Consider the following 18,950-nt stretch of genomic DNA (forward strand, 5'->3'; position numbering starts at 1 on the left):
ACTTAGTTTATATTTAGAACTATCTGCTACAAGCTCTAAATTTACTTATTTAGGACTTACATGAGAGTCAAACTTGACCTGATATAAATCGGGATGCCAATATCTTAATGTCTGGTCATATACTCACGTTGTCTGCTCTGGATACATTTCCCCTAGACAGGGCTCAGGACGTAGATTCTTAGTTTTCACTCTAAATGTTAATTTTCGTCCCTTAAGCAGTAACCCAAAAGCTCACCTTCCTTCACCTTTCTTTATTAAATATTTTATTTTTTTCCTTAGGACAGAATGCAGTCTACTAGATTGATGCTGGTTGAGTGTCAACCATATCCTAATCTTACATCTCTGAAACTGCATCTTAACTGTCCTGATTAGACCTGGGTACCTCCCAGATCTTCTCCCAGGCACATATTTACAGATCATCAATACTGTGTTAACAAATAGAAGGTTCAGGATGGGAGCCTTGTAGCATCCCCTTGTGCTAATAATGCTTGTTAATTGTCACTGGCAGCCTGAAGAGCCATCTTGAGAAGGATTCTGAGGCTGTGAGCAGAGGTAGAGTCTTGCATATCCTCATAGTGTAGAAACAATACATGTTTACTAAATTGAACTGAATCTATTATGTTCTAGTTTCACTCTCAGAAAGAAATATTATCTATAAGTTCTGAAGTTTCCTTGCCACTTCCCAACACATGGTCACCTCTCAGTCCTTAACATGCTTGACCACTCTGGCTTTTGATCATGTTAATTACTACTTCTCATAGCATTCTTCTCTCTTGACTTTCTCTCTCTTGGGTTCACCTACCTCTTAGCTCTTTCTTTTTCTTCTCTGTGGACTCCTTTTCTACCATTTATATTTTGAATATCCCCTGGGCACTACCTTGGTCTGCTTCTCTCCTCCTTCTTACCCAGACCTGGACGGACTCATCCATGCCATGGCTTCCAGTCCTGGCCTAGTTTCTTTCCAGAGCTCCAGACTCGTACATGTAGCTGCCCATTAGACATCTCACCTCTGATGTCCTTCTGCCATTTCAACCCCAATGGCCAAATCTGAGCCTCTATTCACCATGGAATCAATTCACTAGGTTACTAGCCAGCATGAAAAGAATACAGTAGAATAGAACTGATGTGAAAATATCGGAAGACATCATTTGTAATACAGTATTGAACTGTTTGGAGAAATTTTTGCATGTAGGCACTTGGTTGTGATATATAATGTTTTCTTACAGCAGATCATAGTAAAAGAAAAGCATCCTTTCCATTTCCTCTCCTAACTCTAACAAAAGCTGACCACTTTGATCCATTTTCCCTGCCATGGCCTTAATTTAGGCTCATGTCATCTCTTATCCAGACTACTGTGATATCCTCTAACTGATCTTCTGCCTCTGGTCTCCCTACCTATCAACCCCCACCCTCTAATCCATCCCTCACAAGCTGCTAGCAAACGCTTTAAAATGAGTATCTAATCATGGTACTCTCTGATCTAACTTCCTTAGTGTCTCTAGCTAGTTGTGGGATAATATCCAAACTCCACTGTCCGTAGTTTAAAGGATTTCTGAGTTCTACATAACAGTATACAGTAGTGTATGTGCTAAAAGTTAAACTTAATTGTAAAACCACCCAAGTATTTTTAAATAGAAAAAATGCAACTTTTTACAACAATACTATGACCACATGTGCCCTAAAAGTCATGATAGGACATCTTTACATGTAAACTCATTTTCTTTACAATGTAAACTCAAAATCAGAGGTTTCTCAGTACAGATTGATAGATAAATAAAATTCTTTACTAATACAGCAATCCTAAATCAAGTTAGCACTTATCTTGGGAGAAAGGAATTCTAAGCCTTGCCTTTTTTTTAGATTGGGATATCCTCTAGTTCTTTGCTTACTTCCAGAGTGCCTAGGACACACAGAAGTTCCTTTATAAATATGTTTATTAATATATTGATGAAAAGATTTTACTTGCATACCCCACTCCACACATAAAATAATTTCCATCAGCAGCATCTTTCTCTGAGCCTTTTTACAGTCCTTGTTTTCTGTTCCGAATGTCCCTCCCTTCTTTGTCCTATTGATGAACTCCTATTCATCACTTCAAATCTGGATTGAATGTCCCCTCCTCTGAAAGACTTCCCTTACTTCTCTGGGGACAGGCAGTTACTGTTTCATATTTCCCTTGCACAAGATTTTGTTCTTGTTTTTTTATGACTCATATAGAGTTAATCTGTCTCTCTCTTAGACCATGAGCTCCTTGAGAGAAGAATCAAGCAAGCTCTTCTTCGCTTCTCTTGTGCCTGGTGTAAGTAATAAGTGTTGGTTGAGCTGAACTGACTACTAAGCATCTAATAATACAAACTTGTTTCTGAGGAGTCTAAAGAAAGCACAATATTCTTTAATTTAAATGTGGTCTTACAGTTTACAGAAATGTATATCAGTGACCTCTGATACTTTTCCAAATCTGAGAAACCAGAAGCTCAACGTCCAGAGCTAAATTTTGCTAAGCAGTACTACTTACAACTTGAATCATTTTGAACAAGTTACTTAATTTTTCTGAGCCTCATCATACTTTTTTTATGCCATATCTCTGCTCAAGAATTTACCATGGAGAGACCTTCAAGATGGCGGAGAAGTAAGACATGGAGATCACCTTCCTCCCCATAAATACATCAGAAATACATCTACACATGGAACTGCTCCTACAGAACACCTACTGAATGCTGGCAGAAGACCTCAGACCTCCCAAAAGGCAAGAAACTCCCCACGTACCTGGGTAGGGCAAAAGAAAAAACAGAGACAAAAGAATAGGGACCGAACCTGCACCTCAGGGAGGGAGCTGTGAAGGAGGAAAAGTTTCCACACACTAGGAAGCCCCTTCACTGGGGGAGACGAAGGTGGGGGAGGTGGGGTGGGAGGGAAGCTTCGGAGCCACGGAGGAGAGCACAGCAACAGGGGTGCGGAGGAGAGATTCCCGCACAGAGGATCGGTGCCGACCATCACTCACCAGGCCGAGAGGCATGTCTGCTCCCCGGCCAGGGCAGGTGGGGGCTGGGAGCTGAGGCTCGGGCTTCGGAGGTCAGATCCCAGGGAGAGGACTGGGGTTGGCTGCGTGAACACAGCCTGAAGGGGGCTAGTGTGTCACAGCTAGCCAGGAGGGAGTCCGAGAAAAAGTCTGGAACTGCCGAAGAGGCAAGACACTTGCCTTGGCTATCAGCGCAGACCCCAGAGACGGGCATGAAACGCTAAGGCTGCTGCTGCAGCCACCAAGAAGCCTGTGTGCAAGCACAGGTCACTCTCCACACCTCCCCTCCCGGGAGCCTGTGCAGCCCGCCACTGCCAGGGTCCCGCGATCCAGGGACAACATCCCTGGGAGAACACACGGCATTCCTCACACTGTTGCAATGTCATGCCAGCCTCTGCTGCCTCAGGCTCACCCGGCATTCCATACCCACCCCCGGTCTGAGTGAGCCAGAGCCCCCTAATCAGCTGCTCCTTTAGCCCCGTCCTGTCTGGGTGAAGAACAGACGCTCTCAGGCAACCTACACGCAGAGGCAGGGCCAAATCCAAAGCTGAACCCCAGGAGCTGTGCAAACAAAGAAGAGAAAGGGAAATCTCTCCCAGCAGCCTCAGGAGCAGTGGATTAAATCTCCACAATGAACTTGATGTACACTGCATCTGTGGAATACCTGAATAGACAACAAATCATCCCAAAATTGAGGCAGTGGACATTGGGAGCAACTGTACATGTGGGGTTTGCTTTCTGCACCTAATTTGTTTCTGGTTTTATGTTTATCTTAGTGTAGTATTTAGAGCTTATTATCATTGGTAGATTTGTTTATTGATTTGGTTGCTCCCTTCCCCTTTTTTTAATATATATATATATATTTCCTTTTTCTCTTTTTGTGAGTGTGTATGTGTATGCTTCTTTGTGTGAGTTTGTCTGTATAGCTTTGCTTTTACCACTTTTCCTAGGGTTCTGTCTGTCTGTTTTTTGTTTTTTTTTTACTTTAAATTTTTTTTTATTTTTAATTTTAAAAATTTTTATTTCAATAACTTTATTTTCCTTCCTTTCTGTCTTCCTTCCTCACTCCCTTCCTTCCTTCCTTCCTTCCTTCCTTCCTTCCTTCCTTCTTTCTTTCTTTCCTTCCTTCCTTCCTTCCTTCCTTCCTTCTTTCTTTCTTTCCTTCCTTCCTTCCTTCTTTCTTTCATTCTTTCTTTCTTTCTTCCTTCCTTGCTGCTTTCTTTCCTTCTTTCTTTCCCTTCTTTCTTTCTCTCTTTCTTTATTTTTCTTTCTTTCTCTCTTTCTTTTTCTTTCTTTCTCTCTTTCTCTCTTTCTCTTCTTCTCTTTCTCTCTTTCTCTTGCTTTCTCTCGTTCTCTCTTTCTCTCTCTCTCTTTCTTTCTTTCTTTCTTTCTCTCTCCCTTATCTTCTGGGCTGTGTGGCTGACAGGGTCTTGGTGCTCCGGCTGGGTGTCAAGCCTGTGCCTCTGAGGTGGGAGAGCCAAGTTCAGGACATTGGTCCACCAGAGACCTCCCAGCCCCATGTAATATCAATCGGCGAGAGCTCTCCCAGAGATCTCCGTCTCAATGTTAAAACCCAGTTCCACTCAATGACCAGCAAGCTCCAGTGCTGGACACCCTATGCCAAACAACTAGCAAGACAGGAACACAACCCCACCCATTAACAGAGAGGCTGCCTAAAATCATAATAAGGTCACAGACACCCCAAAACACACCACCGGGCGTGGTCCTGCCTACCAGAAAGACAAGATCCAGCCTCATCCACCACAACACAGGCACTAGTCCCCTCCACCAGGAAGCCTACACAACACACTGAAGCAACCTTAGCCACTGCGGGCAGACACCAAAAACAACGGGAACTATGAACATGCACCCTGCAAAAAGGAGACCTCAAACACAGTAAGTTAAGCAAAATGAGAAGACAGAGAAACACACAGCAGATGAAGGAGCAAGGCAAAAACCCACCAGACCAAACAAACGAAGAGGAAATAGGCAGTCTACCTGAAAAACAATTCAGAGTAATGATAGTAAAGATGATCCAAAATCTTGGAAATAGAATGGAAAAAATACAAGAAACATTTAACAAGGACCTAGAAGAACTAAAGAGCAAATAAACAATGATAAACAACACAATAAGTGAAATTAACAATTCTCTAGAAGGAATCAAGAGCAGAATAACTGAGGCAGAAGAACGGATAAGTGACCTGGAAGATAAAATAGTGGAAATAACTACCGCAGAGCAGAATAAAGAAGAAAGAATAAAAAGAATTGAGGACAGTCTCAGAGACTTCTGGGACAACATTAAACACACCAACATTCGAATTATAGGGGTCCCAGAAGAAGAAGAGAAAAAGAAAGGGACTGAGAAAATATTTGAAGAGATTATAGTTGAAAACTTCCCTAATGTGGGAAAGGAAGGGGTTAATCAAGTCCAGGAAGTGCAGAACGTCCCATGCAGGATAAATGCAAAGAGAAACACAGGAAGACACATATTAACCAAACTATCAAAAATTAAATACAAAGAAAAAATATTAAAAGCAGAAAGGGAAAAACAACAACTAACATACAAGGGAATCCCCATAAGGTTAACAGTTGATCTTTCAGCAGAAACTCTGCAAGCCAGAAGGGAGTGGCAGGACATATTTAAAGTGATGAAAGGGAAAATTCTACAACCAAGATTACTCTACACAGCAAGGATCTCATTCAGATTTAACAGAGAAACTAAAACCTTTACAGACAAGCAAAAGTTAAGAGAATTCAGCACCACCAAACCAGCTTTACAACAAACGCTAAAGGAACTTCTCTAGGCAGGACACACAAGAGAAGGAAAAGACCTACAATAACAAACCCAAAACAATTCAAGAAAATGGTAATAGGAACATACATATCGATAATTACCTTACATGTAAATGGATTAAATGCTCCAACCAAAAGACATAGATGGGCTGAATGGATACAAAAACAAGACCCATATATATGCTGTCTACAAGAGACCCACTTGAGACCTAGGGACACATACAGACTGAAAGTGAGGGGATGGAAAAAGATATTCCATGCAAATGGAAATCAAAAGAAAGCTCGAGTAGCAATTCTCATATCAGACAAAATAGACTTTAAAATAAATACTATTACAAGAGACAAAGACAGACACAACATAATGATCAAGAGAGCAATCCAAGTAGAAGATATAACAATTGTAAATATTGATGCACCCAACATAGGAGCACCTCAATACATAAGACAAATGCTGACAGCCATAAAAGGGGAAATCGAGAGTAACACAGCCATAGTAGGGGACTTTAACACCCCACTTTCACCAATGGACAGATCATCCAAAATGAAAATAAATAAGGAAACACAAGCTTTAAATGATACATTAAACAAGATGGACTTAATTGATATTTATAGGACATTTCATCCAAAAACAACAGAATACACGTTCTTCTCAAGTGCTCATGGAACATTCTCCAGATTAGATCATATCTTGGGTCACATATCAAGCCTGGGTAAATTTAAGAAAATTGAAATCATATCAAGTATCTTTTCCGACCACAACGCTCTGAGACTAGATATCAATTACAGGAAACAATCTGTAAAAAATACAAACACATGGAGGCTACACAATATGCTACTAAATAACCAAGAGATCACTGAAGAAGTCAAAGAAGAAATCAACAAATACCTAGAAACAAATGACAATGAAAACATGATATGACCCAAAACCTATGGGATGCAGCAAAAGCAGTTCCAAGAGTGGTTTATACCAGTACAATCCTACCTCAAGAAACAAGAAACATCTCAAATAAACAACCTAAACTTACACCTAAAGCAATTAGAGAAAGAAGAACAAAAAAACCCCAAAGTTAGCAGAAGGAAAGAAATCATAAAGATCAGATCAGAAATAAATGAAAAAGAAATGAAGGAAACGATAGCAAAGATCAATAAAACTAAAAGCTGCTTCTTTGAGAAGATAAACAAAATTGATAAAGCATTAGCCAGACTCATGAAGAAAAAAAGGGAGAAGACTCAAATCAATAGAATTAGAAATGAAAAACAAGTAACAACTGACACTGCAGAAATACAAAGGATCATGAGAAATTACTACAAGCAACTCTATGCCAATAAAATGGACAACCTGGAAGAAATGGACAAATTCTTAGAAAAGCACAACCTTCTGAGACTGAACCAGGAAGAAATAGAATATATAAACAAACCAATCACAACCACTGAAACTGAGACTGTGATTAAAAATCTTCCAACAAACAAAAGCCCAGGACCAGATGGCTTCACAGGTGAATTCTATCAAACATTTAGAGAAGAACTAACACCTATCCTTCTCAAACTCTTCCAAAATATAGCAGATGGAAGAACACTCCCAAGCTCATTCTATGAGGCCACCATCACCCTGATACCAAAACCAGACAAAGATTTCGCAAAGAAAGAAAACTGCAGGCCAATATCACTGATGAACATAGATGCAAAAATCCTCAACAAAATACTAGCAAACAGAATCCAACAGCACATTAAAAGGCTCATACACCATGATCAAGTGGGATTCATCCCAGGAATGCAAGAATTCTTCAATATATGCAAATCAATCAATATGAAGGAGAAAAATCACATGATCATCTCAATAGATGCAGAAAAAGCTTTCGACAAAATTCAACACCCATTTATGATAGAAACCCTCCAGAAAGTAGGCATAGAGGGAATTTACCTCAACATAATAAAGGCCATATGTGACAAACCCACAGCCAGCATCGTTCTCAATGCTGAAAAACTGAAACCATTTCCTCTAAGATCAGGAACAAGACAAAGTTGCCCACTCTCACCACTATTATTCAACATAGTTTTGGAAGATTTAACCACAGCAATCAGAGAAGAAAAAGAAATAAAAGGAATCCAAATCAGAAAAGAAGAAGTAAAGCTGTCACTGTTTGCAGATGACATGATACTATACATAGAGAATCCTAAAGATGCTACCAGAAAACTACTAGAGCTAATCAATGAATTTGGTAAAGTAGCAGGATACAAAATTAATGCACAGAAATCTCTTGCATTCCTATACACTAATGATGAAAAATCTGAAAGAGAAATTAAGGAAACACTCCCATTTACCACTGTAACAAAAAGAATAAAATACCTAGGAATAAACCTACCTAAGGAGACAAAAGATCTTTATGCAGAAAAGTATAAGACACTGATGAAAGAAATTAAAGATGACACTAACAGATGGAGAGATATACCATGTTCTTGGGTTGGAAGAATCAACATTGTGAAAATGACTATACCACCCAAAGCAATCTACAGATTCAGTACAATCATTATCAAACTACCAATGGCATTTTTCACAGAACTAGAACAAGAAATTTCACAATTTGTGTGGAAACCAGAAGACCCCGAATAGCCAAAGCAATCTCGAGAAAGAGAAATGGAGCTGGAGGAATCAGGCTTCTGGACTTCAGACTCTTATAAAGCTACAGTCATCAAGACAGTATGGTCCTGGCACAAAAACAGAAATATAGATCAATGGAACAGGATAGAAAGCCCAGAGATAAACCCACACACATATGGTCACCTTATCTTTGATAAAGGAGGCAAGAGTATACAATGGAGAAAAGACAGCCTCTTCAATAAGTGGTGCTGGGAAAACTGGACAGCTACATGGAAAAGAATGAAAGTAGAACACTCCCTAACACCATACACAAAAATAAACTCAAAATGGATTAAAGACCTAAATGTAAGGTGAGGCACTATAAAACTTTTAGAGGAAAGCATAGGCAGAACAGTCTATGACATACATCACAGCAAGATCCTTTTTGACCCACCTCCTAGAGAAATGGAAATAGAAATAAAAATAAACAAATGGGACCTAATGAAACTGAAAAGCTTTTGCACAGCAAAGGAAACCATAAACAAGATGAAAAGACAACCCTCAGAATGGGAGTAAATATTTGCAAATGAAGCAACTGAAAAAGGATTGATCTCCAAAATTTACAAGCAGCTCATGAAGCTCAATATCAAAAAAACAAACAACCCAATCCAAAAATGGGCAGAAGACCTAAATAGACATTTCTCCAAAGACGATATACAGATTGCCAACAAACACATGAAAGGATGCTCAACATCACTAATCATTAGAGAAATGCAAATCAAAGCTACAATGAGGTATCACCTCATACCAGTAAGAATGGCCATCATCAAAAAATCTACAAACAATAACTGCTGGAGAGGGTGTTGAGAAAAGGGAACCCTCTTGCACTGTTGGTGGGAATGTAAATTGATACAGCCACTATGGAGAACAGTATGGAGGTTCCTTAAAAAACTAAAAATAGAACTACCATACGACCCAGCAATCCCACTACTGGGCATATACCCTGAGAAAACCATAACTCAAAAAGAGTCACGTACCGCAATGTTCATTGCAGCTCTATTTACAATAGCCAGGACATGGAAGCAACATAAGTGTCCATCAACAGGTGAATGGATGAAGAAGATGTGGCATATATATACAATGGAATATTACCCAGCCATAAAAAGAAATGAAATTGAGTTATTTGTAGTGAGGTGGATGGACCTAGAGTCTGTCATACAGAGTGAAGTTAAGTCAGAAAGAGAAAAACAAATACCATATGCTAACACATATATATGGAATCTAAAAAAAGAAAATAATAATAATGGTTCTGAAGAACCTAGGGGCAGGACAAGAATAAAGACGCAGACATAGCGAATGGACTTGAGGACACGGGGAGGGGGAATGGTAAGCTGGGATGAAGTGAGACAGTGGCATGGACATATATACACTACCAAATGTAAAATAGATAGCTAGTGGGAAGCAGCTGCATAGCACAGGGAGATCAGCTCGGTGCTCTGTGTCCACCTAGAGGGGTGGGATAGGGAGGGTGGGAGGGAGACGCAAGAGGGAGGAGATATGGGGATATATGTATATGTATAGCTGATTCACTTTGTTATAAAGCAGAAACTAACACACCATTGTAAAGCAATTATACCCCAATAAAGATGTTAAAAAAAACAAAAAGAATTTACCATGGCACTGCAGTCCTTAATATAACAAATCTAAATGCCTTTATTCATTCACTCAATAAATATTTTCTGAAGCTTTCCTATCTCCAAGGACATAGCAGTGAACAAATCCAAAGGCAAAGTCCCCACTTTCATGGAATTATATTCTAGGGTAAGCCTCTCTCGCTCAGGTCCCTTCCGCAGCCGTTCTCCTTACCTTATAAGGTTACCCAGCCCGTCAAGGCTTCTCCAGTTGAATCGTGAGAGACTCCTTACTGTCCCACAGTTTTCCCATTCCTGTCTGTTCTTTTGTTTTTTCTGCCTGGAATACCCTTATATTTTCTGACCTGTTGTCAGTATCCAGCCTTTGCTTTTAGTTCCTGCTCAAAAGTTACTTTGTTGAGAAAATCATCCCTAATGTAATTATTTCTTCATTATTTTTATTTCATAATGAACTTGAACAATGCATTCAGTTTTCATTTATACCTATCTCCTCATGACTCTTGCAAATATTTCTTGTCTTCCAAAGTTGATTATAAACTTATTGAGGTAAAACCTGTGTCTTCTACTTTTTTTCACGTGTGGTAGAGACTATTTATTGTCCTGTAATATACATTTTCACCTTCCTCCTTTTAATACGAGAACCCCCTAAAATTTTATCTGGTGACATAGTTGTCCAAGTAGAAATTACATTTCCCAGTCTTCTTTGCAACGAGTTAAGGTCACAGAGACTAAATTCCGGTCAATGGAATGTCAACAGAAATGATTGTTTGCCCTCTACTTCCTTATCCCCCTTCCTATGGACTGGAATGTGATCTTGGAAGTGATCAGTCATCTTGGACCTTGAAGATGAGGGCAAACCCCAAGGGCATGGTAATACAAGAGAGGTCATCTGCGTTTTCTGGGCTACCTTTTGGAGCAGACCTTTCTTATTCCAGTAGATGGCCTATGGCCTTGAATTTTTATGCACTAGGAAAACAAACTTCTGTCTTAATTAGGTCACTGTTCTTGGCCTTTTATAAAACATTGAAACTAATATCCTAACTAATACAATGCTCCTTACACTACTTAACATAGAATATTATGAGTAGACTGCTAAATAAATACCTATTAAGTGAGTGCACGTACCTCTGAATTTAATGACATAAGTATTCAGTAATAAAGTGATTTGGTTTTGGTTTTGTTTTTTCTTGAATATTCAGTTCATTATGTGTTTAAAAGAGAAGGGGTGGTTCTGATATATTTTTTAAATAAATTTATTTATTTATTTTTGGCTGCATTGGGTCTTTGTTACTGTACGAGGGCTTTCTCTAGTTGCAGCGAGCGGGGGCTACTCTTCGTTGCGGCGCGCAGGCTTCTCATTGCGGTGGCTTCTCTTGTTGCTGAGCACAGGCTCTAGGCACATGGGCTTCAGTAGTTGTGGCATGTGGGCTCAGTAGTTGTGGCTCATGGGCTCTAGAGCGAAGGCTCAGTACTTGTGGCGCACAGGCTTAGTTGCTCCGTGGCATGTGGATCTCCCGGACCAGGGGTCGAACCCATGTCCCCTACATTGGCAGGAGGATTCTTAACCACTGTGCCACCAGGGAAGCCCAGTTCTGATATTTTTTTTCACTGAATTATATTCATTTTGTTGGAAATATGACACACTGTCAATATACTCTGTCCTTCTGATATCACTGAATAAGACTTTTGGAAGAACTATCTGGAATAGGATAGTTTGGCAGTAAAATGTGTCATTAAAGTGAGAAGTTTTAAATAAATAGGAAACCTTGCAGAAATCTTACAGTTTTGAAATCTATAGAGAAACATGGTCACTGTTGATGTCTGTAGCTCCTTGTCCTGTCCAAGTGCACCATTACCTCGCAGGATTACAAAGCAGAGGAAACAACATACCTCCAAATCTCCCGAGATATTGGCACCAGCAAGAATCCCAGTTGCTGCTGGGAAAAAAATGGCAAAGACAGAGAAGAAGCCTTCACCTTTTGTGAAGCTTGGCCCAAAGTTTTCTGCAAATATTGATGCTGCAACACAAATAATGAGAAAATTATCATGTAGACTTTCTTCACAGGTAGGAGATAAAGTTACATTTGGCTTCTATAGCCCTAAATGCCAAGTGTTCCTATAATCTAAATGGAATGAGCTTGAAGATATTGGTGTACTCCTGATGAACCTCATGTGAATATTTGCCAAGAGTCAAAATACATGTCAGAAGGTTTTAGATCTCTAGGACATACCCTGAAAAATCAATAATTTTCATGCAAACAGAGACCCATGCTGTCTAACTTCTTTGAATCTAGAAGATTGAAAAGAAGGAAATGGAAAATTCTCTCATGACCCTACTGGCATACTCACAAATATACCACACAACATTGCCCCACACACATACAGCTACATTCTCACATATATATGCACCTTAATCAGCACACTGCTTTTCTATGCCTTTTAAAAAAAAATTATAGGAGAAACTTGTGGGTGAGGCTATCTTACAGTTTTTTTTACTAATGTTCTAACCTCCCTGCCCCTGTCTCTAGAGTTGGATCTTAGATCCTTATACCAAATTCTCATGTATAGGAGACTATATATATATATTCTCTCTTTATATATAATATATATATATATGAAGAGAGAGAGAGAGGAGCTTTGGTCATAAAATAATAATATCCCACAGGTTGTCACCAAATTATTTAAATGAAAAGGAAACAGGGACTTCCCTGGTGGCACAGTGGTTAAGAATCCGCCTGCCAATGCAGAGGACACGGGTTTGAGCCCTGGTCCGGGAAGATCCCACATGCCGCAGAGCAGCTAAGCCCGTGCACCACGAGCACTACCGAGCCTGTGCTCTAGAGCCCACGAGCCACAACTACTGAGCCCACAGGCTGCAACTACTGAAGGCCGTGTGCTCTAGGGCCTGTGCTCAGCAACAAGAGAAGCCACCACAGTGATAAGCCTGCGCACTGCAATGAAGAGTAGCTCCTGCTTGCTGCAACTAGAGAAAGCCCGCGTGCAGCAACAATGACCCAATGCAGCCAAAAAATAATTAATTTTTAAAAAAAGAAAAAAATTAAAATATAGAAAAGGAACAATGTAGAAGAAAAACAGAAAGAAAAACAAAGAAAGAAAAGGAAGGAAGAAAAATATGAACAAAAGAATCTAGGATGATGCAAAAATAAGGAAAGAAAATTTAAAACATGAAAATTACAGCAGGAGCTGGAAGAAGGGAAAAGAATCAAAAGGAAAAGGATTTGCAAAGCAAACAAGACAATTCTACAAAGAAAAAGAATCAGGAAGAAAGAAGTGATGTGATATAAAAAGGGAACAAATACTGACAACTGAGTAAATAATGAAGGGAAATGTAAAAAACCCTCAGCAGTGGATTCTTGAGTAAGCTAGAGTGGAAAGATAGGAAAGAGTGGATAGGCAGAGTAGAATAGAAGAGAGAAGTCAAAATTTATGCCCAGTGCCATGCCATTATCACAGATGCTATATCTACAATCTTTTATGCTTGAAAACCTGACAGTGATGCTCAACTAGGTAATGCTATAAGAAAGCAAGGGACAAAATTCTAGCAGGAAGAAAAAAATGACTGTGTTTGACTTCAGTGCTCTCAGTGGTTGGACACATTGTCTGAGCTATGCTCTCTTTCTTGTACACGCACTCTACTTCTACTATTTGACAGAGACAACAGTGTGTCCAGAACTTTAAGGTTTTCAAAGCACTTTAACATCTGCTATCTTACTTGCTTTTCAAAATCCCTTTAGGAAGTTGTTATCATCACCCCCACCCTGGCAGGAAAATCTGAGAAGCAATCATGGCAGTTTGCAGCAGGATTGAGACTCACTCTGGTTCTCCTGACTCCAACCCCAGGCTCTTCCCTGGATCACACTGGGATTCCAATGGCTGGGGTAGGAATCATGGGGATGGTGATGGGGGCAGGCAATGGAGAATCATTTATTGCAGAGTAAGTTATTTGTCATATGTACCTTGGTAATTAAAGAAACCTCTGGACTTTTTGTCGTTGTTGGATGGAATGACAGTTCCAATGAAGAAGTTTACAATAGCAATGAGAAGAATGATCAGAAGAATCACTTGAGCCTGGAATGACAAAGTAACAGGAGGTCAAATTAGATTTATTCAATGACTTTTTACATAATTATAAAAGTTATAAGTGCCCACTGAAGAAAGACCCTATCTAATAATTCCAGTTAAGATTCTACTATCCAAAGTAGGTAATAAGTTATGTTCTCATAAAACGGCATCTTAATGAGCCTTATTTGGCCTGAGTATAGATGTTACACTTTCAATGGGTGCATGTGCTTGGGCACTTGAAGGTGACATTTCAAGAGCATTTCAAGTACTAAGTGGGTAACTTAGTGCAGTGTTCCTAAGAATATAAATGGAGCCAAAAGACTGAACACTGACAGAGTTGGTTTCTTTCCTAGGCAGAGCACCTATGGATTCCTCCCCTTCCCAGTAATAACTGCAGAAGGAGTATGAGAACACAGAATGATGCATAGAATTCCCATGATGCCTAGTGCACTTGACGTTGGGCTACCATACCAGTGTGTGCCCAGCATAAGCGTTCTGCAAGGTTGACCAGCCAAATCACTGTTCTTTAGTCCATCTGACATTTCATAGAGGTTACTGGCTTGGCATTCCCATATGCTGTTCCCTCTGCTGGAAACACACTTTTCCCTATACTTTGCAAAACTGTATCTTTCCTCTCATCCATTATGTATTAGTTACCTCCTCAGAAAGGCCTTTCTTGATCACTGAATCTAAACAATAACAGCTAATGTTCACAGAGGGCTTACAATACAACAGATGCACATCTAACTTTACCAATATTCTTTCAGGTAAATAATACCACCCACAACTGTATGAAGTAGGTAATACTGCTATCATCATTTTAAAGATAAAGAAACTGAGAAACAGAGAGGTGAAGTAATTTACTAAAGGTCATATAGACATAAACCAGGTTCAACTCCACTCTAACTACAGAGCTGGAGCTCTAAATTCTACCTTCTACTGTCATGAAACTACATTGCCTCCCTGGGGGAATAATCTAACGTATGTTCCCCCTGTTATGTTCTATCTCAGTGCCCTGTTTATTTACTTTATAGCACTTTCACAATTTACCATTCCATATTTACTTGTTTATGTGCTTGTTTATTACTCAGCTCCCCATAGACCATATGCTCAACTATGGCAGGGATTGTGCCTGTGTGGGTCACAACTGAACATACGGTGCCTAGCAGAATGCCCAGCACATGATAAGCACTTTGTCAATTTTTGTTTAACGTATGAATACATAATCTGGAAATAAATGCCAGGTGGGAATGTTTCCTATTGCCTTATGCAAGTGGGAGGCTTTTGCTATCTTTCCATTTCTGGTGACCACTTGATGTCTAGTTACTGCACCTCCAGGCACATAGGAACATGGGAGTTTCAATTGTACTAGTCACTGTAGAGAGTTACAAAGCAAGCAAAAGACATGCTCTCCATCATTCAGAAATTTACTAACTGATTTACTAGTAGTTAAATCCAGATATTCTCTAGTTCCAGGGCTTCTGATGCCCTCAAATTTGCTGCTGGAGTACTGGATTTCAGAGGGGAATGATAGTTTCTGCCTGTTATTTTCTCCCAACACACTTGCCATTTCTTGTGGGTTTCAGCACTCACAGCCAGCTTGGAAGGGGATACCAGGGTGTGAAGATGGCAGTAATCTTGTTGGCTGTGTTACTGTGACTATAGCATAAAGGACAAAGCACAGGCCTGATCACATGAGCTGTGAGTTACGACTGCCTGGACTTCGTGCTTTGAGGGCCTGGTGTTCCACCAAGCACTGACCTGGCTCCTTTTATCATAGAAAGTAATAATAGCAATTCTTTTTGAATATGGAGTTCCTTCTATTCCTGCAATTTGTTCGGGAAGCTGACTAGCAGTTGTTGGTAATATCATCTTGGGAAATTCACCTTTGCTTCCCATTCCATTCCAGCTACTGAAATTCCCAAAAGAATCACCACTGTGATGGAGCCTATTATCCGGATGTCATTGGTTGGATCCACCATCATCGAATTACTCTCCTGGAACAACAACAAAAAAATCACTAAAATGGTTAGAAGCTTTTTTTGCCTATTTGTCTTATTGTAGAATTTAACAGTAAGAAGAGATACCATGCACTAATGTCTGGGGCTACACAGGATAATGGAAAAATGAAATGCTCATAAATTGGAGAAGATAAAGAGTCTAATATTATTTTTTCCTGTGATAATAGGCCTTTGATAGCCAAGGTTAGGAGTTACAAATTTTAGGGATTCATTCTAGGCACAGCTTTTAAATCTACTGTAACACTAAGTAAAATTATGGGTACATACAGATATCATGTTTTGTTTCAGAAGAATGACTAGTTATTTTTATGTGTCAAGGGGAATCTTAGAAGAATAAAAATGAGTGGTTTCCAATGTGAATATCAAAAAAAAATAAGTTCTACTCGATTAAAGAACAAACTATGAACTATATAATCCACTCATTTATTCCATCTAATTTTCAAATAGAGGTACCAGTTGAATTCAGTGTCTGCCATCACTTCCATGAAAGGAGGACCAGAAGTTAGCTCATATTCTAGCTAGTTAATGTGTTCATATATATACCATCCAGATGGGGCACCTAAACTAAAAAAAGCCCAGTTTCCTGCAGTGAGTTCTTCTAATGTTTGAACTTTCTTTCCCTTTGGAAATCTATAACCATAATAGTAATATTGCTGCTGACAATAATTCCCATTATCTTTTCTTTCATATTTTACACTGTATTTCATGTACATGATTTCATTTGATCTGTACCACATTTCTGTGAAAGACATAAACAATATTATTAGCCCATACTATAGATTTGAAAAACAAGGTTCAGATGAACAGAGGGACTGGTCCAAAATCTCTCAGCTGGTAAGTGTGAGAGCCAGGACTCTGAGCCAGTTCTGATGCCAAGCCTAGGGCTCCTTCAACTATATTCAGCTTCCACATTCTGCAGAATAAATCTGTTTCCTCTCATCTTGCTATAATGATATCCCCTAGTGCCCTGAAAAAGCAAAATAAACCAAATTATCTTGCTTGGCTGAAGAAAAGAAAAGCTTTTAATTACCTTAAGAAGATCTACCACAGTCTCAGCAAATCCCACCACATACATAGCAACAGCCACTGCATTGGCAAAAGCAAAGATCAAGCCTATAGACCCACCAAACTCGGGCCCTAAGCTTCTGGAAATAAGGTAGTAGGCCCCACCTGAAACAAGAAATGAACATGCTTTACATTGAGGAAATTTTAGAGGATTTAGTTTATATGACCAAATAATTTTGAATGTCTGAGAACATTTAAAATACTAATTATTCTAATAAAAATATTATAAATCCTAGTAATTTTAGAAATCTTGTTCACTGTAATGAATAACTTAGCCCTGCCTTATGTTCTGTATATAATCTACAATAGAACTACTCTGACTAAATAAAATCCAATTTATTGAAACCTATAATACACAAATGCTACTAATAAGAATACAGCAAACTTTACCCCACAAATTCTTTGTCTTTTAAAAAACTTCATTGAAGAGTTCAAATTAATAATGTAACTGAAGTAAAATTTCATATCTGAAATTTCCAGGAACAGGCAGGCCCAGGCAGAAAATGAAGTGGATAAAGTTTATCATTGTCGTTCTAACTTCCTTTCTGGTATAATTTCTGGTACACTTTTACTACATTAAAAAGGTACCTGTAAAGTGCTATGGATTATCCGCTCTATAAATCAGACTTAGTTTTGATGGTTTTAGCTCAAGAAGGCATGGTTATTGCCAAATACCCATATGTGTATGGGTGTGGCAAATGGGAAGTAAGGTAGGGAGGGCCTGGAACGATTGCTTCTCCCTTGGACCTTGAAAAGAAGGTTCTGCTCATGGCTGTATACTTCTGGGCACAGGAAAGACTGAGCCAGAATAGTTAACTACCTCAGGAGTTCTGAGAGCATGTTACTGAAGGTTAAAATGACTAGATGTTGAAAGGCCTAGATAACTAGATGTTATCACGGACCATAGTGAATCAATGACTTCCTATACTGAGCTAGGCTTAGAAGTAGACAGAATTGGTAAAGGAATGACACTGAACACACATATCTACAACCAAAATTATCTTTCACTGAAAAGTTTTCACTGTTTCCTCCACTATAGTAACTCCTTTGGGTTAAGACAACAGCATCCTCTCTAAAAATGTAGACTTTTATTTGGGTGGGGCAAATCCCCATTACTTTCTTTGTCCTGATTACATTAAATCAGTTAGCAGCAAGTTACTAGGCTTGGTCAAAATGAGAGACAGGCAGGAGCTGTGAGAAGAGCAGTTTTGTAGGTAGGATGGTGTTTTAGAAGGCCCTGGGTAGGGAGATCTGGATAAGGTACCCAAGTAGAGACCCCAGGAGCCAAAACAGAATTGGAGGGGGAAGAAAGGAAGCTAGAAGAACAATGAGACAAACTTCAACCCCTCATTCTCTGCCCAGGCCTGCTTGTTCCTGGATGATTTGAAAGTAACTCTTTGTTTTATTTGTTTTTATTTTCTTTTTAAGAATCTTCTCAAGCTTATTGGCCATTAGGAGCGTAGTGCTGGGGTGAACTCTGAAGGCTCACTGAGTAGGAAGAGTCAGCAGTGTCAGCTGGGGTGCTGGAGAAGACCCCTTCTGAGGGGCCCTGAGAGAGAGCCAGTGGGGTCCGTCCAAGGCACAAAGAAACCGTTTATTTCACTCTAATACTCTATGCTTTCTTTCTGGACACCTGGTCATTCTCTACTTTATAAACATGTTTAATCACAGGAAGTGGGCCAAAAAATCTTTTCTGGAGATCTCTTAATTTTAGTTGAAAAGAATCATGCCTTGCTATT

At 39.4% G+C, this 18,950-nt stretch overlaps 2 protein-coding genes and 1 long non-coding RNA gene across 8 annotated transcripts in view; 2 read left to right on the top strand and 1 right to left on the bottom strand.

Annotated features, from left to right (window-relative positions):
- The window catches only part of LOC118890332, an 86,003-nt gene extending 83,361 nt beyond the window's left edge, over positions 1-2,642 (top strand). The window contains exons 5-6 of the long non-coding RNA XR_005018725.1: positions 2,240-2,299; positions 2,594-2,642. This is a non-coding gene — a long non-coding RNA (uncharacterized LOC118890332). The remainder of the gene's footprint in view (positions 1-2,239; positions 2,300-2,593) is intronic.
- Positions 1-18,950, bottom strand: part of SLC12A1 (solute carrier family 12 member 1) — a 93,068-nt gene that overhangs the window by 56,260 nt on the left and 17,858 nt on the right. For all 6 annotated transcript variants that reach the window (XM_036843038.1, XM_036843039.1, XM_036843037.1 and 3 more), the window contains 4 exons: positions 17,177-17,316; positions 16,012-16,122; positions 14,020-14,131; positions 11,933-12,060 (listed from right to left, as the gene is read on the bottom strand). In XM_036843038.1, the coding sequence (XP_036698933.1) occupies positions 11,933-12,060; positions 14,020-14,131; positions 16,012-16,122; positions 17,177-17,316 (491 nt within the window). The remainder of the gene's footprint in view (positions 1-11,932; positions 12,061-14,019; positions 14,132-16,011; positions 16,123-17,176; positions 17,317-18,950) is intronic.
- Positions 16,035-18,950, top strand: part of MYEF2 (myelin expression factor 2) — a 79,961-nt gene continuing 77,045 nt past the window's right edge. Inside the window, exon 1 of the mRNA XM_036843045.1 lies at positions 16,035-16,153. The gene's annotated coding sequence lies outside the window, so the exon portion shown is untranslated. The remainder of the gene's footprint in view (positions 16,154-18,950) is intronic.

Source organism: Balaenoptera musculus, chromosome 2 (genome assembly GCF_009873245.2).
Source record: "Balaenoptera musculus isolate JJ_BM4_2016_0621 chromosome 2, mBalMus1.pri.v3, whole genome shotgun sequence".
In the NCBI taxonomy this organism is placed as follows: Eukaryota; Metazoa; Chordata; class Mammalia; order Artiodactyla; family Balaenopteridae; genus Balaenoptera; species Balaenoptera musculus.